At 54.6% G+C, this 26,750-nt stretch overlaps 1 protein-coding gene and 1 long non-coding RNA gene across 6 annotated transcripts in view; both read left to right on the forward strand.

The window, feature by feature from the left end:
* Positions 1-24,139, forward strand: part of LOC131901287 (uncharacterized) — a 180,242-nt gene extending 156,103 nt beyond the window's left edge. Inside the window, exon 3 of the long non-coding RNA XR_009376457.1 lies at positions 24,061-24,139. This is a non-coding gene — a long non-coding RNA (uncharacterized LOC131901287). The remainder of the gene's footprint in view (positions 1-24,060) is intronic.
* On the forward strand, positions 1,082-10,224 carry LOC131901283 (uncharacterized). 5 transcript variants are annotated; one of them, XR_009376453.1, is made up of 4 exons: positions 1,128-1,398; positions 5,512-5,589; positions 5,909-6,177; positions 9,252-9,337. XR_009376453.1 is itself a non-coding variant. In XM_059252494.1 (3 exons), exons 1-3 carry the CDS (start codon positions 1,095-1,097, stop codon positions 9,942-9,944), a joined length of 678 nt encoding a protein of 225 aa, XP_059108477.1. In that variant the 5' UTR covers positions 1,082-1,094; the 3' UTR covers positions 9,945-10,224. The 5 variants fall into 5 exon arrangements, 1 of the variants encoding a protein (XP_059108477.1); XR_009376454.1 differs by lacking the exon at positions 1,128-1,398 and adding an exon at positions 4,036-4,203 and having other exon boundaries at positions 5,512-5,593; XR_009376452.1 differs by lacking the exon at positions 1,128-1,398 and adding an exon at positions 4,049-4,203.
* Positions 24,140-26,750: the final 2,611 nt, after the last annotated feature.

Here is a 26,750-nt window from a genome sequence, read left to right on the forward strand (position 1 = left end):
TGGGGCTCAGGGCTTGCCGGGACATAGTGGATGAGAGCATTGTGTAGGAACCACTGGAAAGTTTTTGGGACCCTCCTTTGGAGTGGCCTGCCAGGCAGGTCTTTGAAGTCAGGGCCTCCCCCCTCACCCAGGCACCAGGAAGGTCCCTTTTTAGCCTTAGCAAGTGTCTCCAGGAAGCTTTGTAGATAGAGAGATTGGGAAGAGCATAGACAGGCTTGTCTCCAGGTAGCAGGGAGAGTGATTTTCTTCTAGGCTCCATCATGGAAGATGTCAGCATTGTGGAAGAGGGCCTGTGGAAATTTTCAGTGCTCATGGAAGGAAGACTTCCTGTTGGGGAGTGCAAAGCATTTCCCAACTGAACATGGCCTAGCTACCGTGGATACCATGGATGGGACTTTACATAGGAGGGAGGTCTAGAGAAAGACAGAGATAGAGGTGAAGGTGGAGGTAGAGGAGGATAGAAACTGAGAGAGAGAGAAAGTGAGGCGAGAGCAAATGAGAATCTGCCTGTGGGGTGTTGGGTGTTTTCGTGATTGTTGGTGTTTTTTTCATGTAGGCTGGTGGGCAGACCCACTCTGTCTATGGACACATTTTTCTGTTCAATAGGTATGGGCCCCTGGAGGGAATTTTGTGTGAGGACACCTGGAATGTTGTTGGAAATTCATAAGGAGACAGGGTGTGTGTGTGCTGCAGGCATCCTGGTGTTAAGAGTGAGAATTGCTTCTTGTCCCTCAGCTTTGATGTTACCTGTCCTCGGTCCACTTGAATCTCTTGAGAGAGCTGAATCCCGTGTGTGCATCGGCCCTGCCACAGGTAGGTAGGTGTCCACAGAGGATACAGAAAGTTCCATGTCTTACAGGGTCTTGGGGGAGTTAGAGAACACAAAGAGAAGTTTCCTGAGTAGTGCCTGGTAGTTGGTGTAGAGTAGGGTCGGGAGGTGGGAGGTTAGGGGTGGGAGGTGGAGGGCTGTGCAGAGGAGAGGGATTGTGACAGAGGTGGAGGTAGGTCAGAATGGTTGCCTGGTGCTGCCTAGGAGACAGTTAAGGTGGGGGCCTGAGCCCAGGGTTTGGTAGGCAAGGGGGCAGGTGGGTGCAATGTTTCTTCTTTTGATGTGTCCTTGTCTCCACCTCAGGGCCCTGGCTGGCCTGCCTGTTGAGGCGAGGTTGTGGATATCCCTGACCCCAGTGTTCCCTGTTTTAGATGATGTGGGGCAGCATCCACCTGAACGCACTTCACCATGGCGGCCAAGGTTTTGGAAGGAAGCCCTTCTCCTCTCCTATCTCAAGGTTAGACCCTCGAACCATGGGACACGGGTCTCAGGCCCCCAACTTGGAGCCCTGACCAGTGCACACAGCTGCCTGCCTTTTTCCCTTGTGTCCAGGAGCATCCTTCTGCCAGGTGCGAAGCCCATGCTGGGCCTAGGGTCCTATTGATTTGGGTGGTTGTATCCCTTGTTGTCACACCTCCCCATGTGCTCTCGGTTCTGGGACACCACCATCCCATTGCCAGGCCCCTTGACCTGAAAGCTTGGGTCAGCAGACTCAAGGCTATCCTGGCAGCTGTACTGGTCACCCTGGTGGGTGGAGTCATGTAGACAGCTGCTGGATCTCTGAAAGCTGCTCTGTGTATCTGTGTGTGTGTGTGTGTGTGTGTGTGTGTGTGTGTGTGTGTCTGTGTCTCTGTGTTTGGGGTGAGGGCGGGGCGAGGGCAGGGATGCAGCTGTGAGAATACACTGGTTTGGCAACTAGGGGGCGACGATCACCTCCTGATCCCCAAATCCATGAGTATGTTTCTGAGGCTCCTCCCCTATAGTCCAGATTGGCATGTGGTTTGTGGAGGATTCCCTTAGGGTCTGGTGCGGGCTCTAAAGAGCTTCTATGCCCACATCCACACACGCCCCACTTGGCCCCCTCCATCACACCGTCCACCACCCGCCCCCTCTCCAGGTACCACATGATACCCTCAGGGGGGGCCTTCATGGCCTGGCATGTGCCCAAAGCCCAGTGTCTCAGGGCAGTGCAGGGCATGGAGGAACCTGTTAAGGTCGGTAACCTCCATTGCCCACCACACCCCCACTCACTGAACACCCTGGGATCCCTAGCAGCAGCCCTAGAGCCTCATGTCTGTCCAGTCCTTATCTACATGGTTGGCCTCCATCTTGGAGCTTGGCAGGAGAATGCTGACTTTTTTTAAATTTTTTAATTTTTTTTTTTTGCTTTGCGAAGGGCAGAGGGAGAGCACCCTTCGCCCTTGGCCTTTGGCATTCTCGGTGCACTGCTGCCATCACGCGGATTCAGTTTGCCAATTCCGCCAGCAAGTCCCTGTGCGTCCCAAAAAATGGAGTCCGGCTGGCTAGGGAAGGGCTCCCGCCTGGGTCCCCCAGGACCAAAGCGGTTCTCTGGCCCGCTCCATGACCCAGGATAGCTGGAGGAGGAAGCAGGGTCCAGGTGACCGGCTCCAGGCAGGCGACACGAGGCTTGGCTTGCGGGTTCACGGAAGCACAGCCTCCCGGATCCTACTGCCGCCATGTCTGGCAGCAGCAGAGGACCTCTCCGCAGGGGATTGTGCAGCCTGGGCTGCATTGGTGTCCTTGTGGGGAAATTTCGCCCCAGAGTGCCAACCCGCCTGCCCTTACCTTGGTGCACAAGGCCACCCAGGGAGCCCCTAACTTTTTTTGAGCCTCCCTAGCAGTATCCACAGCTCACTTCCGGAGACCACACAAACTCTGCCCTGCCTCTTTGGGAGGTTTTCAGGGTCTCAGGCCTGGTTGCTGGTAGCCACTGTGGCCAAATGTCTGTCATCCATTTAACTCCTCCTGCCATCCCCTCTCCTCTCTGGCTGCCAGGCCTTCTCTCTGGCTTGCCTTTTGTTCCTTTTACAAATGGCTTTCCACTTGAGGTGTGCTACAGGTGGAATTCAGGGACTGGGACCTGTCAGAAAAGGTTCCTGCTCCAGAGCCACATCTCCAGAATCCAACAATTGGTCCGGGACCCCCCACCCCATCATCATCCTGTGCAAGCTGGTTATGTGTACCCAGTGATCCCAGAGCTCAAGGCAGTGTGGTGGCTCAGGGTGAATCCCAGTAGAAGCATCTAGAGCAGGGTTCGGTCTCAGGGGTGCTCACAAACAGGCCATGCAGGACTTAGGTACCATGGAGGCCAGGTTTCACGGCCCTTGGCTCCCCTGAGAAGCTTCTTCTCTGTCATGCAGGACACACATGCAGGCCGAATACTCCTTCCTGTGTTCTCATGCTTAGCTCACCTTTGCCTTAAACCAGGTAGAACCCCCAGGGTCAAAGGTCGGAAAGCCCCTTGTCCTGCACTGCCCTGTCCAGACACCATCTAAACAGGAAGAATATTTGGAGAAGGCTCTGAAATTAACAGAGGGCAGTATGTGGAGTCCTAGACCTGCTGTGTGTGTGTGTGTGTGTGTGTGTGTGTGTGTGTGTGTGTGTGTGTGTGTGTGTTTGGGGTTCCCGCGGGGCGAGGGCAGGGATGCAGCTGTGAGAATACCCTAGCTTGGCCGCTAGGGGGCGACGCTCAGCTCCTGGTCCCCAAATCCAGGAGCATGTTTCTGAGGCTCCTCCCCTATACTCCAGATTGGCATGTGGTTTGTGGAAGACTCCCTTAGGGTCTGGTGCGGGCTCTCAAGAGCTTCTGTGCCCACATCCACACACTCCCCACTTGGCCCCCTCCATCACACCCTCCACCACCCTCTCCAGGTACCTCGTGATACCCTCAGGCAGGGCCTTCATGGGCAGCATGCACCCAAAGCTGAGTGTCTCAGGGCAGTGCAGGGCATAGAGGAACCTGTTAAGGTCGGTAACCTCTATCTGCCCACCAAACCCACAGCCGGTGAACACCCTGGGATCTCTAGCAGCAGCCCTAGAGCCTCATGTGTGTCCAATCCCTGACTACATGGTTGGCTCAACATTGGAACTTGGGAGGAAATCTCTGGCTTTTTAAATTTTTTTTATTTTTTTATTTTTTATTTTTTTTTGCTTTGGGAAGGACGGAAGGAGAGCACCCTTCGCCCTTGTCCATTGGCATTCTCAGTGCACTGCTGCCATCACGCGGATTCAGTTTGCCGATTCCATCAGCAAGTCCCTGTGCTTCCCCGGAAGTGGAGGCCAGCGGCTTAGGGAAGGGCTCTGACCTGGGTACCCAGGACCAAAGCGGTTCTCTTGTCAGCTCCATGACCCAGGTGAGCTGGAAGAGGAAGCAGGGTCCAGGTGACCAGCTCCGGGCGGGCACTACGAGGCTTGGCTTGCAGGTCACAGAAGCACAGCCTCCCGGGTCCTATGGCCGCCATGTCTGGCAGCAGCAGAGGACCTCTCCACAGGGGATTGTGCAGCCTGGACTGCATCATAGTCTTTTTGAGGAAATTTCCTCCAAGATGGCCAGCGCGCCTGCATTTACGGTGGTGCACAAGGCCACCCAGGGACCCCCTAACTTTTGTCTGAACCTCCCCAGCAGTACCCACAGCTCACTTCCGGAGACCACACAAACTCTGCCCAGCATCTCTGGGAGGTGCTCAGGGTCTCAGGTCTGGTGCTAGCCACTGTGGCCAAATGTCTGTCATCCATTTAACTGGTCCTGACAGCCCCTCTCCTCTCTGGCTGCCAGGTCTTCTCTCTGGATTGCCTTTTGTTTCTTTGACAGGGTTTCCCCTTGAGCTGTGCTACAGGTGGAATCCAGGAACTGGGACCTGTCAGAGAAGGTTCCTGCTCCAGAGCCACATGCCCAGAACCCTACAAGTGGTCTACGAGCCCCCCCCCCCATTATCATGCAATGCAAGCTGGGTGTGTGCACCCAGTAAGGCAGTGTGGTGGCTCAGCGTGAATCCCAGTAGAAGCATCCAGAGCAGGGTTTGGACTCAGGGCTCTCAGAAACAGGCCAGACAGGACTTAGGTACCATGGTGCCCAGGTTTCACAGCCCCTACCTCCCCTGACAAGCATCCTCTGGACACACATGCAGACCGCATACTCCTTCCTGCCTTCTCCTGCCTAGCTCCCTTTGCCTTAAACCCGGGGAGAACTCCCAGGGTCAAAGGTCAGAAAGCCCCTTGTCCTGCACTCCCCTGTACAGACATCATCTCAGCAGGAAGAACACTTAGAGAAGGCTCTGAAATTAACAGAGGGCACTATCTGGAGTCCTAGAACTGCTGTGTGTGTGTGTGTGTGTGTGTGTGTGTGTGTGTGTGTGTGTGTGTGTATTGGGTGTTTGTGAGTGCCTGGGTTTATTGTGGTGTAGTCCTGTTTGGGTCCATAAGAGGTGGCTGAGAGGCACAGTATATAAGAGTTATTGTGATCAGGTCCAGGTTGATGGGGAAGGACAGGTTGGCATGTAGGGGAAGCCTTTTAGGGCTCCACCCTTCAGCTCCAGCTCAGGTGAGCACAATGTTTGGAGTGGTGCATTTTGTTTGTGGGTTGGAGCTCAGGGGCATGCTGGGGTGGGTGGGTGCTGCAGGCATCCTGGTGTTAAGAGTGAGAATTGATTCTTGTCCCTCAGCTTCTATGTTGCCTGTCCTTGGTCAGCTTGAATCTCTTGAGAGAACCCAGTCCTGTATGTGCCTAGGCCCTGCCACAGGTAGGTGGTTGTCCACAGAGGATACAGAGAGTTCCATGCCTGACAGGGTCTTGGGGAAGTTAGAGAACAGAAAGAGAAGTTTCCTGAGTGGTGCCTGGTAGTTGGTGTATGGTAGGGTTGGGAGGGAGGAGATGAGGGGTGGGAGGTGGAGGGCTTTGCAGAGGAGAGAGATTGTGACAGAGCTGGAGGTAGGTCAGAATGGTTGCCTGGTGCTGCCTAGGAGACGGTTAAGGTGGGGGCCTGGGCCCAGGGTTTGGTAGGCAAGAGGGGAGGTGGGTGCAATGTTTCTTCTTTTGATGTGTCCTTGTCCCCACCTCAGGGCCGTGGACGGCCTACCTGTTGAGGCGAGTTTATGGATGTCCCCGGCCCCCAGTGGTCCATGCTTCGAATGATGTGGGGCAATTCCATCTGAATGCACATCACTACCAAGGCCAAGGTTTTGGAAGGAAGCCCTTCTCCTCTCCCATCTCAAGATTACACCATGGGACCCTGTAAGAGGGGACTCAGGCCTCTGTTCCTGGATCCCTGACCAGTGCCCACTGCTGCCTGCCTTTTCCTTGTGTCCATCCGGGAACAGCCTTCTGCCAGGTGAGAAGCCCGTGCTGGGCTTAGGGTCCCATTGAGTTGGGTGGTCATCTCCCTTTGTTGTCACACTTCCCCGTGTGCTCTCGGTTCAAGGACTCCACCAATCCACTGCCCTAGCAGGACCGGGTTCAGCCTGGGAGGACCCTCTTGTCTGGCTGCCTTGACCTGGAAGCTTGGGTCAGCAGACCCAAGGCCATCCTGGCAGCTGTACTGGTCACCCTGGTGGGTGGAGTCATGTAGACAGCCAGTGGATGTGTGTGTGTGTGTGTGTGTGTGTGTGTGTGTGTGTGTGTGTGTTTCTCTGTGTGTTTGTGTGTCTGGGGTGAAGGCGGGGTGAGTCCAGGGATGCAGCTGTGAGAATATCCTGCTTTGCCTGCTAGGGGGAGATGCACAGACCCTGGACCCCAACCCCATGAATATGTTTGTGAGGCTCCTCCCCTATAGTTCATATTGGCATGTGGTTTGTAGATGACTCCCTTAGGGTCTGGCTCACGCTCTCCAGTGTGCCTGCTCTCACATCCACACAGTCCCCACTTGGCCCCCTACATGACACCCTCCACCACCCGCCCCCTCTCCCCGCACCCCACTATACCCTCAGGTAGGGCCTTCAGGGGCTGGCACAGAGCCAGTGTCTCAGGGAAGTGCAGTGCTTGGAGGAAACAGTGGAGGAACCAGTTAAGGTCTGTGAGCCCCATCTACACACCACATACCCACCTGCTGAACACCCTCCGATCCCTAGCAGCAGCCCTAGAGCGGCACATCTGGCCAGTCCTAGCCTACGTGGTTGGCCTCCATCTTGGAGCTTTGTAGACTAGCTTTGGCTTTTTTATTTTTTCTTTGGCTTTGCCAAGGGCAGAGGGGGTGCACCCTTCTGCCTTGGCCCTTGGCATTCTCGGTGCACTGCTGCCATCACGCGGATTCAGTTTGCCATTGCTGCCAGCAAGTCCCTGTGCTTCCCTGGAAAGGGAGGCCGGTCGGCTAGGGAAGGGCTCCCGCCTGGGTCCCCCAGGACCAAAGCTGTTCTCTTGCCCTCTCCATGACCCAAGAGAGCTGGAGGAAGCAGAATCCAGGGGACCAGCTCCGGGCGGGCGACACGTGGCTGGCTTGGGGTTCACGGAAGCACAGCCTCCCGGGTCCTGTGGCCGCCATGTCTGGCAGCAGGAAAGGACTTCTCCGCAGGGGATTGTGCAGTCTGGGCTGCATCATGGTCATTTTGGGCAAATTTCCTACCCGTGTGCCGGCCCACCTGCCCTTACCGTGGTGCACAAGGCCACGCAGGGACCCCCTAGCTTTTGTCTGAACCTCCCCAGCAGTAACCACAGCTCACTTCCGGAGACCACACAAACTCTGCCCTGCATCTCTGGGAGGTGCTCAGGGTCTCAGGCCTGGTTGCTAGCCATCTTGGCCAAATGTCTGTCATCCATTTAACTCCTCCTGACATCTCTCTCCTCTCTGGCTGCCAGGCCTTCTCTCTGGCTTGCCTTTTGTTCCTTTGACAGGGTTTCCCTTTAAGCTGTGCTACAGGTGGAATTCAGGGACTGAGACCTGTCCAAAAAGATTCCTGCTGCAGAGCCCCATCCCCTGATCCCTACATGTGGTTTGCCAGCCCCGCCCCCCCATCCTCATCCTATGCAAGCTGGTTGTGTGTACCCAGTAAGGCAGTGTGCTGGCTCAAAGTGAATCCCAGTAGAAGCGTCGACATTGGTGTGCTCACAAAGAGGCCAGGCAGAACTTAGGTACCATGGTGGCCAGGTTTCATGGTCCCTGCCTCCCCTGACAAGCCTCCTCTGTGTCATGCAGGACAACCAGGCCGTCAGCATACTCCTTCTTGTGTTCTCCTGCCTAGCTCCCTTTGCCTTAAACCCAGGGAGAACTCCCAGGGTCAAAGGTCGGAAAGCCTCTTGTCCTGCACTCACATGTCCAGGCATCATCTCAGCAGGAAAAATACTTAGAGAAGGCTCTGAAAATAACAGGGCACTATCTGAAGTCCTAGAACTGTGATGTCTCTATTGTGTGTGTGTGTGTGTGTGTGTGTGTGTGTGTACACCTGGCATTATTGTGTTCTAGTCCTGTGAGAAGCCGTAAGCAGTGCCTGAGAGGCTCAGTGTATAAGAGTTCTCATGGCCAGCTATGGCATGTAGGGAAGCCTTTTAGGGCTTCATTCTCAGCTCCAGCTCAGGTGAGCACAAGGTTTGGAGTGGTGCATCCTGTGTGTGGTTTGGACCTCAGGGGCGTCCCGGAGCATGGTGGATGAGAGCATTGTGTAGCAACCATCAGGAAGGTGGAAGGACCATTCTTTGAAGTGGCCTGCCAGGCAGGTCTAGGAAGTCAGGGCCTCCACCCTCACCCCGGCACCAGGAAGATTCCTTTTTAGCCTCAGCAAATGTCTCCAGGAGGCTTTGTAGAGAGGGAGATTTGGAAGAGCATAGACAGGCTTGTCTCCAGGTGGCAGGGAGAGTTATTTTCTTCTAGGCTCCATCATGAAAGATGTCAGCAGTGTGGAGGAGAGCCTCTGGAGACTTTCAGTGCTCATTGAAGGAAGACTTCCTGTTGGGAGTGCAAAGCATTTCCCAACTGAACATGGCCTAGATAACCTGGATACCAGGGATGGGAATGTACATAGGAGTGAGGGACAGAGAAAGACAGAGATAGAGGTGGAGGTGGAGGTAGAGGAGGATAGATAAATGAGCAAGAGACAGACAGACAGAGAGAGAGACAGAGACAGAGAGACACAGAGAGAGAAAGAGAGAGAGAGAGAGAGAGAGAGAGAGAGAGAGAGAGAGAGAGAGAGAAATGGGAGGGGGAAGGAGGAGAGAGAGAAAGTGAGGCCAGAGCAAATGAGAATCTACCTGTGGGGTGTTGGGTGTTCTATAGTTTGTGGCTGTTTTTCATGCAGGATGGTGGGCAGATCCACTCTGTCTATGGACACTTTTTTCTGTTCCATGGATCTGTGCCTGTGGAGGGAATTTTATGTGAGGACACCTGGAATGTTGTGGGACATCCATAAGGACAGACAGGGTGGGTGGGTGCTGCAGGCATCCTGGAGTTAAGAGCGAGAATTGCTTCTTGTCCCTCAGCTTTGATGTTACCTGTCCTCGGTCCACTTGAATCTGTTGAGAGAGCTGAGTCCTGTGTGTGCCTAGGCCCTGCCACAGGTAGGTGGGTGTCCATAGAAGATACAGAGAGTTCCATGCCTGACAGGGTCTTGGGGAAGTTAGAGAACAGAAAGAGAAGTTTCCTGAGTGGTGCCTGGTTGTTGGTGTAGGGTAGGGTCGGGAGGTGGGAGGTTAGGGGTGGGAGGTGGAGGGCTGTGCAGAGGAGAGGGATTGTGACAGAGGTGGACGTAGGTCACAATGGTTGCCTGGTGCTGCCTAGGAGACGGTTAAGGTGGGGGCCTGAGCCCAGGGTTTGGTAGGCAAGAGGGCAGGTGGGTGCAATGTTTCTTCTTTTGATGTGTCCTTGTCTCCACCTCAGGGACCTGGACGCCCTGCCTGTTGAGGCGAGGTTGTGGAAGTCCCAGGCCCCCAGTGGTCCCTGCTTCTGGTGATATGGGACAGCATCCACCTGAATTCACTTCACCATGGAGGCCAAGGTTTTGGAAGGAAGCCCTTCTCTTCTCGTATCTCAATATCAGATCATCGGAGCATGGGACAAGGGACTCAGGCCCCCGACCCTGGAGTCTTGACCAGTGCACACAGCTGTCTGCCCTTTTGCCTTGTGTCCATCCAGGAGCGGCCTTCTGCCAGGTGGGACTTCCGTGCTTGACCTAGCGTCTCATGGAGTTGGGTGGTCGTCTCACTTGGTTTGAAATCTTCCCGTGTGCTCAGGGTTCTGGGTCACCACCAAGGCACTGCCCTAGCAGGACCAGAGTCAGCCTGGGAGGCCCCTTTTTGGGTGGCCGGCTTGACCTGGAAGGGTGGGCCAGAAGACCCAAGGCCATCCTGGCAGCTGTACTGGTCACCCTGGTGGGTGGAGTCATGTAGAAAACTGCTGGAACTCTGAAAGCTGCTTTGTGTGTGTGTGTGTGTGTGTGTGTGTGTGTGTGTGTGTGTGTGTGTCTGTGTCTGTGTCTTTGTGTGTGTGTGTGTGTGTGTGTGTGTGTGTGTGTGTGTTTCTGTGTCTGTGTGTGTCTGTCTGTGTCTGTGTCTGTGTCTTTGTGTGTGTGTGTGTGTGTGTGTGTGTGTGTCTGTGTCTGTGTCTGTGTCTGTGTGTGTGTGTGTGTGTGTGTGTGTGTGTGTGTCTGTGTCTGTGTCTTTGTGTGTGTGTGTGTGTGTTTGGGGTGAGAGCAGGCAAGGGCAGAAATGCAGCTGTGAGAATACCTTGGCTTGGAAGCTAGGGGGCAAGGCTGAGCCCCTGGTCCCCAACCCCATGAGTATGTTTCTGAGGCTCCTCCCCTAGAATCCAGATGTGGTTTGTGGAGGACTCCCTTAGGGTCTGGGGCAAGCTCTCAAGTGTGCCTGCTCCCACATCCACACACACCCCGCTTGGCCCCTTCCATGACACCCTCCACCACCAGCTCCCTCTCCCCTCACCCCACCATACCCTCAGGCAGGGTCTTCAGGGGGTGGAACAAAGCCCAGTGTCTCAGGGCAGTGCAGTGCATGGAGGAACCAATGGAGGAACCAGTTAAGTTCTGTGACCCCATTCTACACACCACACCCTTACCCCCTGAACACCCTCTGATCCCTAGCAGCCTCCCTACAGGCCCATGTCTGGCCAGTCCTAGCCTAGATGGTTGCCCTCCATCTTGGAGCTTTGTAGCCCAGCTTTGTTTTTTTTTTCTTTTTTTTTTTCTTTTTTTTGTTTTTTTTTGTTGTTGTTTTAATGTTGTTTTTTTTTTTTGCTTTGCAAAGAGCGGAGGGAGAGAACCCTTCTGCCTTGGCCCTTGGCATTTTCGGTGCACTGCTGCCATCACCCGGATTCAGTTTGCCGATTCCATCAGCAGGTCCCTGTGCTTCCCAGAAGTGGAGGCCAGCGGCTTAGGGAAGGGCTCTGACCTGGGTACCCAGGACCAAAGCGGTTCTCTTGTCAGCTCCATGACCCAGGTGAGCTGGAAGAGGAAGCAGGGTCCAGGTGACCAGCTCTGGGCGAGCACTACGAGGCTTGGCTGGCAGGTCATGGAAGCACAGCCTCCCGGGTCCTGTGGCCGCCATGTCTGGCAGCAGGAGAGGACCTCTCCACAGGGGATTGTGCAGCCTGGACTGCATGGGGGTCCTTGTGGGGAAATTTCCTACTCTGTGCTGGCCCGCCTGCCCTTACCGTGGTGCACAAGGCCACCCCAGGACCCCCTAGCTTTTGTCTGAGCCTCCCTAGCAGTATCCACAGCTCACTTCCGGAGACCACACAAACTCTGCCCTGCATCTCTGGGAGGTGCTCAGGGTCTCAGGCCCGGTTGCTAGCCACTGTGGCCAAATGTCTGTCATCCATTTATATCCTCCTGCCATCCCCTCTCCTCTCTGGCTGCCAGGCCTTCTCTCTGGCTTCCCTTTAGTTTCTTTTACAAATAGCTTTCCACTTGAGCTGTGCTACAGGTGGAATTCAGGGACTGGGACCTGTCTCAAAATGTTCCTGCTCCAGAGTCACATCCTCAGATCCCTACAAGGGGTCTGAAAGCTCCCCCCGCCCCATTATCATCCTATGGAAGCTGGTTGTGTTTACCCAGTAAGGCAGTGTGGTGGCTCAAGGTGAATCCCAGTAGAAGCATCCAGAACAGGTTTTGGACTCAGGGGTGCTCACAAAGAGGCCATGCAGGACTTAGGTGACATGGAGGCCAGGTTTCACAGCCCCTACCTCCCCTGACAAGCCTCCCTTCTGGGATGCAAGACACATGCAGTCCAAATACTCCTTCCTGTGTTCTCCTGCCTAGCTCCCTTTGCCTTAAACCCAAGGAGAACTCCCAGGATAAAGTTAACAAAGCCACTTGTCCTACACTGCCCTGTCCAGACATTATCTCAGCAGGAAGAACACTTAAAGAAGGTTCTGAAATTAACAGAGGACACTATCTGCAGTCCTAGAACTGCTCTCTCTGTTTGTGTGTGTGTGTGTGTGTGTGTGTGTGTGTGTGTGTATTGGGTTCCTGGTTTTGTTGTGGCCTAATCCTGTGAGTGTCCATAAGCAGTGCCTGAGAGGCACAGTATGTAAGAGTTATGGTGGTCAGGCCAGGGTTGAGGGAAGGACAGGTTGGCATGTAGTGGAGCCTTCTAAGGCTCCATCGTTCAGCTCCAGTTCTGGTGAGCACAAGGTTTTCAGTGGTGCATCCTGTGTGTGGTTTGGGGCTCAGGGGTGTGCCGGGGCATGGTGGCTGAGAGCATTGTGTCAGAACCATCGGGTAGGTGGCAGGACTGTCCTTCGGAGTGGCCTGCCAGGCAGGTCTAGGAAGTCAGGGCCTCCAACCTCACCCCCTGCACCAGGAAGCTCCCCTTTTAGCCTCACCAAATGTCTCCAGGAGGCTTTGTAGAGATGGAGAGTTGGAAGACCATAGACAAGCTTGTCTCCAGGTGGCAGGGAGAGTGATTTCCTTCTAGGCTCCATCAAGAAGATGTCAGCAGTGTGGAGGATGGCTTCTGGAGACTTTCAGTGCTCATGGAAGGAAGGCTTCCCGTTGGGGAATACAAAGCATTTCCCAAATGAACATGGCCTAGCTACCTTGGATACCAGGGATGGGACTGTACATGGGAGACAGGGATAGAGGGAGACAGAGATAGAGGTGGAGGTGGAGGTAGAGGAGGATAGATAAATGAGAGGGTTTGGGGGGCGACAGGGAGAGAGAGGGGGGAGGGACAGGGTGAGAGAGTGTGGGAGAGCAAATGAGAATCTGCTTGTGGGGTGTTGGGTGTTCTCTAGTTTGTGGCTGTTTTTCATGCAGGCTGGTGGGGAGACCCACTCTGTCTATGGACACTTTTTTCTGTTCCATGGGTCTGGGCCCCTGGAGGGAATTTTTTGTAGGACACCTGGAATGTTGTGGGACATCCATAAGGACAGACAGGGTGGGTGGGTGCTGCAGGCATCCTGGAGTTAAGAGTGAGAATTGCTTCTTGTCCCTCAGCCTTGATGTTACCTGTCCTCGGTCCACTTGAATCTGTTGAGAGAGCTGAGTCCTGTGTGTGCCTAGGCCCTGCCACAGGTAGGTGGGTGTCCATAGAGGATACAGAGAGTTCCACGCCTGACAGGGTCTTGGGGAAGTTAGAGATCGGAAAGAGAAGTTTCCTGAGTGGTGCCTGGTAGTTGGTGTAGGGTAGGGTGGGGAGGTGGGAGGTTAGGGGTGGGAGGTGGAGGACTGTGCAGGGGAGAGGGATTGTGACAGAGCTGGAGGTAGGTCAGAATGGTTGCCTGGTGCTGCCTAGGAGACGGTTAAGGTGGGGGCCTGAGCCCAGGGTTTGGTAGGCAAGAGGGCAGGTGGGTGCAATGTTTCTTCTTTTGATGTGTCCTTGTCTCCACCTCAGGTACCTGGACGGTCGGCCTGTTTAGGCGAGGTCGTGCATGTCCCTGGCCCCTTGTGGTCCCTGCTGTGGATGGTGTGGGGCACATCCATCTGAATGCACATCACTTCCAAGACCAAGGTTTTGGAAGTAAGCCATTTTCCTCTCCCATTATATATTAGTCAATGGGACCATGGGATATGGGACGATACAGGACTCAGTCCCCCTATCCTGGAGCCCCGACTAGTGCCCACAGCTGCATGTCCTTTTGCCCTGTGTCCATCAGGGAGCAGCCTTTTGCCAGGTGGGAAGCTTGGGGGTGGGCCTAGGGCCCCATTCAGTTGGTTGGACGTCTCCCTTGGTGTGACACCTTTTCTGTGCTCTGGGTTCTGGGACATCACCACCCCACTGCCCCCAGAAGGAATAGAATCAGCCTGGGAGGCCCCTCTTGGCTGGAGCCTTGACCTGGATGCTTGGGTTAGCAGACCCAAGGCGATCCTGGCAGCTGTACTGGTCACTCTGGTGGGTGGAATCATGTAGACAGTGGCTGGATCTCTGAAAGCTACTCGTGTGTGTGTGTGTGTGTGTGTGTGTGTGTGTGTGTGTGTGTGTGTATGTGTGTGTTTGGAGTTCTAGCGGGGCAAGGGCAGCATGCAGCTGTGAGAATACCCTGGTTTGGCAGCTAGGGGGCGACGCTCAGCCCTTGGTCCCCAAATCCATGAGTATGTTTCTGAGGCTCCTCCCCTATAGTCCAGATTGGCATGTGGTTTGTGGAGGATTCCCTTAGGGTCTGGTGCGGGCTCTCAAGAGCTTCTATGCCCACATCCACATACTCCCCACTTGGCTCCCTCCATCACACCCTCCACCACCTGGCCCCTCTCCAGGTACCACATGATACTCTCAGGCGGGGTCTTCTGGGCTGGTAAGCGCCCAAAGCCGAGTGTCTCAGGGCAGTGCAGGGCATGGAGGAACCTGTTAAGGTTTGTAACCGCAATCTGCCCACGCACCCCCACTTGCTGATCAACCTGGGGTCCCTAGCAGCAGCACTAGAGCCTCATGTCTGTCCAGTCCCGGCCTACATGGTTGGCCTCCATCTTGGAGCTTGGGAGGAGATCTCTGGCTTTTTTCAATTTTTAATTTTTTTTTTTTGCTGTGCGAAGGGCAGAGGGAGAACACCTGTCGTCCTTGACCCTTGGCATTCTTGGTGCACTGCTGCCATCACGCGGATTCAGTTTGCCGATTCCGCCACCAAGTCCCTGTGCTTCCCTGTAATTGGGGGCGGGCTGGCTAGGGAAGGGCTCCGACTGGGTCTCCCAGCACCAAAGAGGTTCTCTTGCCCGCTCCTTGATTCAGGAGAGCTGGAGGAGGAAGCAGGGTCCAGGTGACCAGCTCCGGGTGGGGGCCACGAAACTTGGCTTGCCGGTGGCAAGAGCACAGCCTCCCAGGTCCTGGGGCCGCCATGTCTGGCAGCAGCAGAGGACCTCTCCGCAGGGGATTGTGCAGCCTGGGCTGCATCATGGTTGTTTTGGGGAAACATCCTGTGTGCCTGCCTGCCTGCCCTTACCGTGGTGCACCAGGCCACGCAGGACCGCCCATCTTTTGTCTGAGCCTCCCTAGCAGTATCCACAGCTCACTTTGAGAAACCACACAAACTCTGCCCAGCATCTCTGGGAGGTGCTCAGGGTCTCAGGTCTGGTGCTAGCCACTGTGGCCAAATGTCTGTCATCCATTTAACTTCTCCTGAAAGCCCCTCTCCTTTCTGGCTGCCAGGCCTTCTCTCTGGATTGCCTTTGGTTCCTTTGACAGGGCTTGCCCTTGAGCTGTGCTACAGGTGGAATTCAGGGACTGGAACCTGTCAGAAAAGGTTCCCCCTCCAAAGCAAAACCCCAGAATCCTACAAGTGGTCTGCGAGGTCCCCCCCCCCTTGCATCATCATCCTATGCAAGCTGGTTGTGTTTACCCAGTGATCCAAGTGCTCAAGGCAGTGTGGTGGCTCAAGGGGAATCCTAGTAGAAGCATCCAGACCAGGGTTTGGACTCAGGGGTGCTCACAAAGAGGCCAGGAAGAACTTAGGTACCATGGTGGCCAGGTTTCATGGTCCCTGCCTCCCCTGACAAGCCTGCTCTGTGTCATGCAGGATACATGCAGGCCGCATACTCCTTCTTGTGTTCTCCTGCCTAGCTCCCTTTGCCTTAAACCCAGGGAGAACTCCCAGGGTCAAGTTCAAAAAGCCCGTTGTCCTGCACTGCCCTGTCCAGACATCATTTCAGCAGGAGGAACACTTAAAGAAGGCTCTGATATTAACAGAGGACACTATCTGTAGACCTAGAACTGCTCTGTGTGTGTGTGTGTGTGTGTGTGTGTGTGTGTGTGTGTGTATTGGGTGTTTGTGTGTTCCTGGTTTTGTTGTGGCCTAATCCTGTGAGTGTCCATAAGCAGTGCCTGAGAGGCACAGTATGTAAGAGTTATGGTGGTCAGGCCAGGGTTGAGGGAAGGACAGGTTGGCATGTAGTGGAGCCTTCTAAGGCTCCATCGTTCAGCTCCAGTTCTGGTGAGCACAAGGTTTTCAGTGGTGCATCCTGTGTGTGGTTTGGGGCTCAGGGGTGTGCCGGGGCATGGTGGCTGAGAGCATTGTGTCAGAACCATCGGGTAGGTGGCAGGACTGTCCTTCGGAGTGGCCTGCCAGGCAGGTCTAGGAAGTCAGGGCCTCCAACCTCACCCCCTGCACCAGGAAGCTCCCCTTTTAGCCTCACCAAATGTCTCCAGGAGGCTTTGTAGAGATGGAGAGTTGGAAGACCATAGACAAGCTTGTCTCCAGGTGGCAGGGAGAGTGATTTCCTCCTAGGCTCCATCAAGAAGATGTCCGCAGTGTGGAGGATGCCTTCTGGAGACTTTCAGTGCTCATGGAAGGAAGGCTTCCCGTTGGGGAATACAAAGCATTTCCCAAATGAACATGGCCTAGCTACCTTGGATACCTGGGATGGGACTGTACATGGGAGACAGGGACAGAGGGAGACAGAGATAGAGGTGGAGGTGGAGGTAGAGGAGGATAGATAAATGAGAGGGGGGGCGACAGGGAGAGAGAGGGGGGAGGGACAGGGTGAGAGAGTGTGGGAGAGCAAATGAGAATCTGCTTGTGGGGTGTTGGGTGTTCTCTAGTTTTTGGCTGTTTTTCATGCAGGCTGGTGGGCAGACTCACTCTGTCTATGGACACTTTTTTCTGTTCCATGGATCTGTGCCCCTGGAGAGAATTTTGTGTGAGGACACCTGGAATGTTTAGGGAAATCCATAAGGACACACAGGGTGGGTGGGTGCTGCAGGCATCCTGGAGTTAAGAGTGAGAATTGCTTCTTGTCCCTCAGCTTTGATGTTACCTGTCCTTGGTCCACTTGAATCTGTTGAGAGAGCTGAGTCCTGTGTGTGCCTAGGCCCTGCCACAGGTAGGTGGGTGTCCATAGAGGATACAGAGAGTTCCATGCCTGACAGGGTCTTGGGGAAGTTAGAGAACGGAAAGAGAAGTTTCCTGAGTGGTGCCTGGTAGTTGGTGTAGGGTAGGGTCGGAAGGTGGGAGGTTAGGGGTGGGAGGTGGAGGACTGTGCAGGGGAGAGGGATTGTGACAGAGCTGGAAGTAGGTCACAATGGTTGCCTGGTGCTGCCTAGGAGACGGTTAAGGTGGGGGCCTGGGCCCAGGGTTTGGTAGGCAAGAGGACAGGTGAGTGCCATATTTCTTCGTTTGATGTGTCCTTGTCTCCACCTCAGGGCCCTGGCTGGCCTGCCTGTTGAGGTGAGGTTGTAGACGTCCCGGGCCCCCAGTGGTCCCTGCTTCTGTTGATATGGGACAGCATCCACCTGAATTCACTTCACCATGGAGGCCAAGGTTTTGGAAGGAAGCCCTTCTCTTCTCGTATCTCAATATCAGACCATCGGAGCATGGGACACGGGACTCAGGCCCCCGACCCTGGAGTCTTGTCCAGTGCACACAGCTGCCTGCTCTTTTGCCTTGTGTTCATCCGGGATCGGCCTTCTGCCAGGTGGGACTTCCGTGCTGGACCTAGCGTCTTATGGAGTTGGGTGGTCGTCTCACTTGGTTTGAAATCTTCCCTTGTGCTCAGGGTTCTGGGTCACATCCAAGGCACTGCCCTAGCAGGACAAGAGTCAGCCTGGGAGGCCCCTTTTTGGGTGGCCGGCTTGACCTGGAAGGGTGGGCCAGAATACCGAAGGCCATCCTGGCAGCTGTACTGGTCACCCTGGTGGGTGGATTCATGTAGAAAACTGCTGGAACTCTGAAAGCTGCTTTGTGTGTGTGTGTGTGTGTGTGTGTGTGTGTGTGTGTGTGTGTCTGTGTCTGTGTCTTTGTGTGCGTGTGTTTGTGTGTTTGGGGTGAGAGCAGGCAAGGGCAGAAATGCAGCTGTGAGAATACCTTGGCTTGGCAGCTAGGGGGCGAGGCTGAGCCCCTGGTCCCCAACCCCATGAGTATGTTCCTGAGGCTCCTCCCCTAGAATCCAGATGTGGTTTGTGGAGGACTCCCTTAGGGTCTGGGGCAAGCTCTCAAGTGTGCCTGCTCCCACATCCACACACACCTCGCTTGGCCCCTTCCATGACACCCTCCACCACCAGCTCCCTCTCCCCTCACCCCACCATACCCTCAGGCAGGGTCTTCAGGTGGTAGAACAAAGCCCAGTGTCTCAGGGCAGTGCAGTGCATGGAGGAACCAATGGAGGAACCAGTTAAGGTCTGTGACCCCATTCTACACACCACACCCTTACCCCCTGAACACCCTCGGATCCCTAGCAGCCTCCCTATAGCCCCTGTCTGGCCAGTCCTAGCCTAGATGGTTGGCCTCCATCTTGGAGCTTTGTAGCACAGCTTTGTTTTTTGTTTTTTGTTTTCTGTTTTTTTTTTTTTTAATTTTATTTTTTTTTTTTGCTTTGCAGAGAGCAGAGGGAGAGAACCCTTCTGCCTTGGCCCTTGGCATTTTCGGTGCACTGCTGCCATCACGCAGATTCAGTTTGCCGATTCCGCCAGCAGGTCCCTGTGCTTCCCCGGAAATGGAGGCCAGCGGCTTAGGGAAGGGCTCTGATCTGGGTCCCCAGGACCAAAGCTGTTCTCTTGTCAGCTCCATGACCCAGGTGAGCTGGAAGAGGAAGCAGGGTCCAGGTGACCAGCTCCGGGCGGGCACTACGAGGCTTGGCTTGCAGGTCACGGAAGCACAACCTCCCGGGTCCTGTGGCCGCCATGACTGGGAGCAGGAGAGGACCTCTCCACAGGGGATTGTGCAGCCTTGGCTGCATGGGGGTGGTGGTGTGGAACTTTTCCTGCCTCCGTGCCAGCCCGCCTGCCCTTAAGGTGGTGCACAAGGCCACCCCGGGACCCCCTAGCTTTTGTCTGAGCCTCCCTAGCAGTATCCACAGCTCACTTCCGGAGACCACACAAACTCTGCCCTGCATCTCTGGGAGGTGCTCAGGGTCTCAGGCCTGGTTGCTAGGCAGCTTGGCCAAATGTCTGTCATCCGTTTAACTTCTCCTGACATCCCCTCTCCTCTCTGACTGCCAGTCCTTCTCTCTGGCTTCCCTTTTGTTCCTTTTACAAATAGCTTTCCACTTGAGCTGTGCTACAGGTGGAATACAGGGACTGGGACCTGTCTCAAAATGTTCCTGCTCCAGAGTCACATCCGCAGATCCCTACAAGAGGTCTGAAAGCTCCTCCCGCCCCATTATCATCTTATGGAAGCTGGTTGTGTTTACCCAGTAAGGCAGTGTGGTGGCTCAAGGTGAATCCTGGTAGAAGCATCCAGAGCAGGTTTTGGACTCAGTGGTGCTCACAAAGAGGCCACGCAGGACTTAGGTGCCATGGAGGCCAGGTTTCACAGCCCCTACCTCCCCTGACAAGCCTCCCTTCTGCGATGCAAGACACAAGCAGTCCAAATACTCCTTCCTGTGTTCTCCTGCCTAGCTCCATTTGCCTTAAACCCAAGGAGAACTCCCAGGATAAAGTTAACAAAGCCACTTGTCCTACACTGCCCTGTCCAGACATTATCTCAGCAGGAAGAACACTTAAAGAAGGTTCTGGATTTAACAGAGGACACTATCTGCAGTCCTAGAACTGCTCTGTGTGTGTGTGTGTGTGTGTGTGTGTGTGTGTGTGTGTGTGTATGTGTACTGGTTGTTTGTGTGTGCCTGAGTTTGTTGTGGCCTAATCCTGTGAGCGTCCATAAGCAGTGCCTGACAGGCACAGTATTTAAGAGTTATGATAGTCAGGCCAGGGTTGAATGTGAAGGACAGGTTGGCATGTAGGGAAGCCTTTTAGGGCTCCATCCTTCAGCTCCAGCTCAGGTGAGCACAAGGTTTAGACTGGTGCATTGTCTCTGTGGTTTGGGTCTCATGGACGTGCCAGGGAATGGTGGATGAGAGCATTGTGTAGGAACCATCGGAAAGGTGACAGGACCATCCTTTAGAGTGGCCTGCCAGGCAGGTCTAGGAAGTCAGGGCCTCCACCCCCAGCAGCAGGAAGCTCCCTTTTTAGCCTCATCAAATGTCTCCAGGAGGTTTTGTGGAGAGGGAGATTTGGAAGAGCATAGACAGGCTTGTCTCCAGGTGGCAGGGAGAGTGATTTTCTTCTAGGCTCCATCATGGAATATGTCAGCAGTGTGGAGGAGGACCTCTGGAGACTTTCACTGCTCATTGAAGGAAGACTTCCTGTTGGGAGTGCAAAGCATTTCTCAACTGAACATGGCCTAGCTACCCTGGATACCAGGGATGGGACTGTACATAGGAGTGAGGCCTAGAGAAAGACAGAGATAGAGGTGGAGTTGGAGGTAGAGGAGGATAGCTAAATGAGAGAAGGAAAGTAAGGCGAGAGCAAATGAGAATCTGCCCGTGAGATGTTGGGTGTTTTCGTGATTGTTGGTGTTTTTTTTTCATGCAGGCTGGTGGGCAGACCCACTCTGTCTATGAACACTTTTTTCTGTTCCATGGGTCTTGGCCCCTGGAGGGAATTTTGGTGAGGACACCTGGAATGTTTAGGGAAATCCATAAGGACAGACAGGGTGGGTGGGTGCTGCAGGTATCCTGGTGTTAAGAGTGAGAATTGCTTCTTGTCCCTCAGCTTTTATGTTGCCTGTCCTCGGTGCACTTGAATCTCTTGAGAGAGCTGAATCCTGTGTGTGCCTAGGCCCTGCCACAGGTAGGTGGGTGTCCACAGGGGATACAGAGAGTTCCATGCCTGACAGCGTCTTGGGGAAGTTAGAGAACGGAAAGAGAAGTTTCCTGAGTGGTGCCTGGTAGTTGGTGTAGGGTAGGGTCGGAAGGTGGGAGGTTAGGGGTGGGAGGTGGAGGACTGTGCAGGGGAGAGGGATTGTGACAGAGCTAGAGGTAGGTCAGAATGGTTGCCTGGTGCTGCCCAGGAGACAGTTAAGGTAGGGGCCTGAGCCCAGGGTTTGGTAGGCAAGAGGGCAGGTGGGTGCAATGTTTCTTCTTTTGATGTGTCCTTGTCTCCACCTCAGGGCCCTGGCTGGCCTGCCTGTTGAAGCGAGGTTGTGGATGTCCCCGACCTCCAGTGGTCCCTGCTCCTGGTGATGTGGGGCAGCATCCACCTGCATGCACTTCACCTTGGAGGCCAAGGTTTTGGAAGGAAGCCCTTCTCCTCACCTATCTCAATATTAGACCATCGGACCATGGGACACGAAGCTCAGGCCCCCCACCCTGGAGTCGTGACCAGTGTACACAGCTGCCTTCCCTTTTCCCTTGTGTCCATCCGGGAGCGGCTTTCTGCCAGGTGGGAACCTGGTGCTGGGCCTAGGGTCCCATTGAGTTGGGCGGTAGTCTCCCCTGGTGACACAATTTCCCGTGTGCTCTTGGTTCTGGGACACCACCACCCCACTGCTCTAGCAAGTCCGGGGTCAGCCTGGGATGCCCCTTCTTTGCTGGACCCTTGACCTGGAAGCTTGGGTCAGTAGACCCAAGGAGTTGTAAGGGTCACTCTGGTGGGTCGAGTCATGTAGACAGCTGCTGAATCTCTAAAAGCAGCTGTGTGTGTGTGTATGTGTGTGTGTGTTTGTGTGTGTGTGTGTGTGTTTCTTGGGTGATGGCTGGAAAGGGGCAGAGATGCAGCTGTGAGAATACCTTGGTTTGGCTGCTGGGGGCTACGATCCTGAACCCCAACCCCATGAGTATGTTTGTGAGGCTCCTCCCCTAGAATCCAGATGTGGTTTGTGGAGGACTCCCTTAGGGTCTGGCTCAGGCTCTCAAATGCGCCTGCTCCCAAATCCACACACTCTCCCCATGGCCCCCTCCATGACAACCTACACCAACAGTCCCTTCTCCCCACAACCCACCATACCCACAGGCAGGGTCTTTAGGGGCTGGCACAAAGCCAAGTATGTCAGGGAAAGTGCAGTGCTTAAAGGTTAAAATGGAGGAACCACTTAAGGTCTGTGACCCCCATCTACACACCACACCCTCACATTCTGCACACCCTCGGATCCCTAGCAGCAGCCCTAGAGCACAATGTCTGGACAGTCCTAGCCTAGATAAATGGCTTCCATCTTGGAGCTTTGGCTTTTTTTTGCTTTCTGTAGGGCGGAGGGAGAGCACCCTTTGCTCTTGGCCCTTGGCATTCTCGGTGCACTGCTGCCATCACGAATTTTCAGTTTGCCGATTCCGCCAGCAAGTCCCTGAGCTTCCCTGGAAATGGAGGTGGTCTGGCTATGGAAGGGCTCCCGCCTGGGTCCCCTAGGACCAAAGAGGTTCTCTTGCCTGCTCCGTGACCCAGGACAGCTGGAGGAGAAAGCAGGGTCCAGGTGACCAGCCATGTCTGGGAGCAGGAAAGGACCTCTCCACAGGGGATTGTGCAGCCTGGGCTGCATTGGGGTGGTTGTGTGGAACTTTTCCTGCCTGCGTGCCAGCTCGCCTACCCGTACCATGGTGCACAAGGCCACCCCGGGACCCCCTAGCTTTTGTCTGAGCCTCCCTAGCAGTATCCACAGCTCACTTCCGGAGACCACACAAACTCTGCCCTGCTTCTCTGGGAGGTGCTCAGGGTCTCAGGCCTGGTTGCTAGCCCCTGTGCCCAAATGTCTGTCATCCATTTAACTCCCTTCTTTACATCCCCTCTCCTCTCTGGCTGCCAGGCCTTCTCTCTATCTTGCATTTTGTTTCTTTTACACCTGGCTTTTCTCTTGAGCTGTGCTACAGGTGGAATTCAGGGACTGGGACCTGTTAGAAAAGTTCCAGCTCTAGAGCCACATCACCAGATCCCTGTAAGGGGTCTGGACCCCTCAACCCTCCATCATCATCCTATCCAACCTGATTGTTCGTACCCAGTATGGCAGTGTGGTGGCTCAAGGTGAATTCCAGTAGAAGCAGGCAGAACAGGGTTTGGACTCAGGTGTGCTCACAAAGAGGCCAGGCAGGACTTTAGGTAACATAGTGGGCAGGTTTTATGGCTCCTGCCTCCCCTGAAAAGCCTCCTCTGTTTCATGCAGGACACACATAGTCCTGTCTTCTCCTGCCTAGCTGGACTTATCTTATACCCGGGGAGAACCCCCAGAGTGAAAGTCGAAAACCTCTTGTCCTGAACTCACATGTCCAGACATCATCTCAGCAGGAAGAATACTTAGAGAAGGCTCTGAAATTAACAGAGGGCACTATCTGGAGTCCTAGAACTGCTAAGCATGCAGGAGCGCTTTTTTTTTTGTGTGTGTGTGTGTGTGTGTGTGTGTGTGTGTGTGTGTGTGTGTGCATGTATACCTGGGATTATTGTGGCCTAGTCCTGAGAGAAGTCATAGCAGTGCCTGAGAGGCTCAGTATGTAAGAGTTGTGGTGGTCAGCTTGGGGACGTAGGGGAAGGACCGGTTTGCATGTAGGGGAAGTCTTTTAGGGCTCTTTCCTTCAGCTGCAGCTCAGGTGAGCACAAGGTTTGAAGTGGTGCATCCTGTGTGTAGTTTGGGGCTCAGGGGGGTACCAGGGCATCGTGGATGAGAGCATTGTGTAGGAACCATCAGAAAGGTGGCAGGACTGTCGTTTGGAGTAGCCTGTCAGGCAGGTCTAGGAATTCAGGGCCTCCACTCCCACCAGCTGAACATGGCCTAGCAACCGTGGATACCAGGGATGGGACTGTACATAGGAGTGAGGGACAGAGAAAGACAGAGATAGAGGTGGAGGTGGAGGTGGAGGAGGATAGATAAATGAGAGAGGGGGGTGACAGCAAGAGAGAGGGAGGGAGAGCAAATGAGAATCTGCCTGTGGGGTGTTGGGTGTTTTCGTGATTGTTGGTGTTATTTTCATGCAGGCTGTTGGGCAGACCCACTCTGTCTATGGACACATTTTTCTGTTCCATGGGTCTGGGCCCCTGGAGGGAATTTTGTGTGAGGACACCTGGAATGTTGTGGGAAATCCATAAGGACAGACAGGGTGGGTGGGTGCTGCAGGCATCGTGATGTTAAGAGTGAGAATTGCTTCTTGTCCCTCAGCTTCTATGTTGCCTGTCCTCGGTCCACTTGAATCTCTTGAGAGAGATGAGTCCTGTGTGTACCTAGGCCCTGCCACAGGTAGGTGGGTGTCCAAGAGGATATAGAGATTTTCTTGCCTTACAGGTTTTGGGGATGTTAGAGAACAGAAAGAGAAGTTTCCTGAATGGTGCCAGGTAGTTTGTGTGGGGTAGGGTGGGGAAGCGGGAGGTTAGGGGTGGGAGGTGGAAGGCTGTGCAGAGGAGAGGGATTGTGACAGAGGTGGACTTAGGTCAGAATGGTTGCCTGGTGCTGCCTAGGAGACGGTTAAAGTGGGGGCCTGGGCCCAGGGTTTGGTAGGGCAAGAGGGCAGGTGGGTGCAATGTTTCTTCTTTTGATGTGTTCTTGTCTTCACCTCAGGGACCTGGACGCCCTGCCTGTTGAGGCAAGGTTGTGGATGTCCCGGGCCTTATGGTCCCTGCTTCGCATGATGTGGGGCAGCATCCATCTGAACGCTCATCACTACCAAGGCCAAGGTTTTGGAAGGAAGTCTTTCTTCTCCCATCTTAGTATTAGACCATCGGATTTGGGACACGGGACTAAGGCCGCTGACTCTGCATCCCTTACAAGCATACACAGCTGCCTGCCCTTTTGCCTCGTGTCCATCCTGGAGCGGCCTTCTGCAAGGTGGGAAGCCCGAGCTGGGTCTAGGGTCCCATTGAGTTGGGTGGTCGTCTCCCTTGGTGTAACACCTTCCATCCCACTGCCTTAGAAGAACCGGGTACAGCCTTGGAGGCCCCTCTTGCTGGGCCACCTTGACCTGGAAGCTTGGGTCAGCAGACCCAAGGCCATGCTGGAAGCTGTACTGGTCACCCTGGTGGGTGGAGTCATGTAGACAGCCACTGGATCTCTGAAAGCTGCTGTGTGTGTGTGTGTGTGTGTGTGTGTGTGTGTGTGTGTGTGTGTGTGTCTGTGTGTGTGTCTGTGTGTGTCTGTGTGTCTGGGGTGAAGGCTGGGCTAGGGCAGGGATGCAGCTGTTAGAATACCCTGGTTTAACAGCTAGGGGGCGATGCTCTGCCCCTGAACCCCAACCCCATTATTATGTTTCTTTGGCTCCTCCCCTATAGTCCAGATGTGGTTTGTGGAGGACTTCCTTAGGGTGTGGCTCAGACTCTCAAGTGAGCCTGCCCCCACATCCACACACTCCCCACTTGGCCCCCTCCATAACACCCTCCACCACCTGCCCTCTCTCCCTGCACCCCACCATACCCTCAGGCAGGGCCTTCAGGGGCTAGCACAAAGCCGAGTGTGTCAGGGAAGTGCAGTGCATGGAGGTTACCATGGAGGAACCAGTTAAAGTCTGTTACCCCCATCTACACACCACACCCTCACCTTCTGCACACCACTGAATCCCTAGCAGCAGCCCTAGAGTGGCATGTCTGTCCAGTCCTAGCCTAGATGGTTGTCCTCCATCTTGGAGCTTTGGCTTTTTTTTTTTTTTTGCTTTGTGAATGGCGGAGAGAGAGCACCCTTCGCCCTTGGCCCTTGTCATTCTCGGTGCCCTGCTGCCATCCCGCGGATTCAGTTTGCCAATTCCGCCAGCAGGTCCCTGTGCTACCCTGGGTATGGAGGCGTGCTGCCTAGGGAAGGGCTCCTGCCTGGGTCCCCCAGGACCAAAGCGGTTCTCTGGCCCACTCCATGACCCAGGAGAGCTGGAGGAGGAAGTAGGGTCCAGATGACCGGCTCCGGGCTGGCGACACGTGGCTGGCTTGGGGTTCACAGAAGCACAGCCTCCCGGGTCCTGTGGCCGCCATGTCTGGGACCAGGAGAGGACCTCTCCTCAGGGGATTGTGCAGCCTGGGCTGCATGGGGGTGGTTGTGTGGAAATTTTCCTGCCTCCATGCCAGCCAGCCTGCCCTTACGGTGGTGAACAAGGCCACCCCGGGACCCCCTAGCTTTTGTCTGAGCCTCCCTAGCAGTATCCACAGCTCACTTCCGGAGACCACACAAACTCTGCCCTGCATCTCTGGGAGGTGCTCAGGGTCTCAGGCCTGGGTGCTAGCCACCTTGGCCAAATGTCTGTCATCCATTTATCTCCTCCTGCCATCCCCTCTCCTCTCTGGCTGCCTGGACATCTCTCTGGCTTGCCTATTGTTTCTTTTACAACTGGATTTTCTCTTGAGTTGTGCCACAGGTTGAATTTAGGCACTGGGACCTGTTAGAAAAGGTTCCAGCTCCAGAGCCACATCCCCAGATCCCTGTAAGGGATCTGGAACCCTCAACTCCCCAATCATCATCCTATTCAACCTGATTGTTCATACCCAGTGTGGCAGTGTGGTGGCTCAAGGTGAATTCCAGTAGAAGCATCCAGAACAGGGTTTGGACTCAGGGGTGCTCACAAAGAGGCCAGGCAGGACTTAGGTACCATAGTGGCCAGGTTTCACTGCCCGTGCTTCCCCTGACAAGCCTCCTCTGTGTCATTCAGGACACACATAGTCCTGTCTTCTCCTGCCTAGCTTCATTTGCATTAAACCCAGGAAGAACTCCCACCATCAAAGGTCCAAAAGCCCCTTGTCCTGCATTCTCATGTCCAGACATCATCTCAACAGGAAGAATACTTAGAGAAGGCTCTGAAATTAACAGAGGGCACTATCTGGAGTCCTACAACTACTAAGCATGCAGGAGCGCTTTTGTGTATGTGTGTGTGTGTGTGT

This window comes from Peromyscus eremicus, unplaced genomic scaffold, assembly GCF_949786415.1.
Source record: "Peromyscus eremicus unplaced genomic scaffold, PerEre_H2_v1 PerEre#2#unplaced_70, whole genome shotgun sequence".
NCBI lineage: Eukaryota > Metazoa > Chordata > Mammalia > Rodentia > Cricetidae > Peromyscus > Peromyscus eremicus.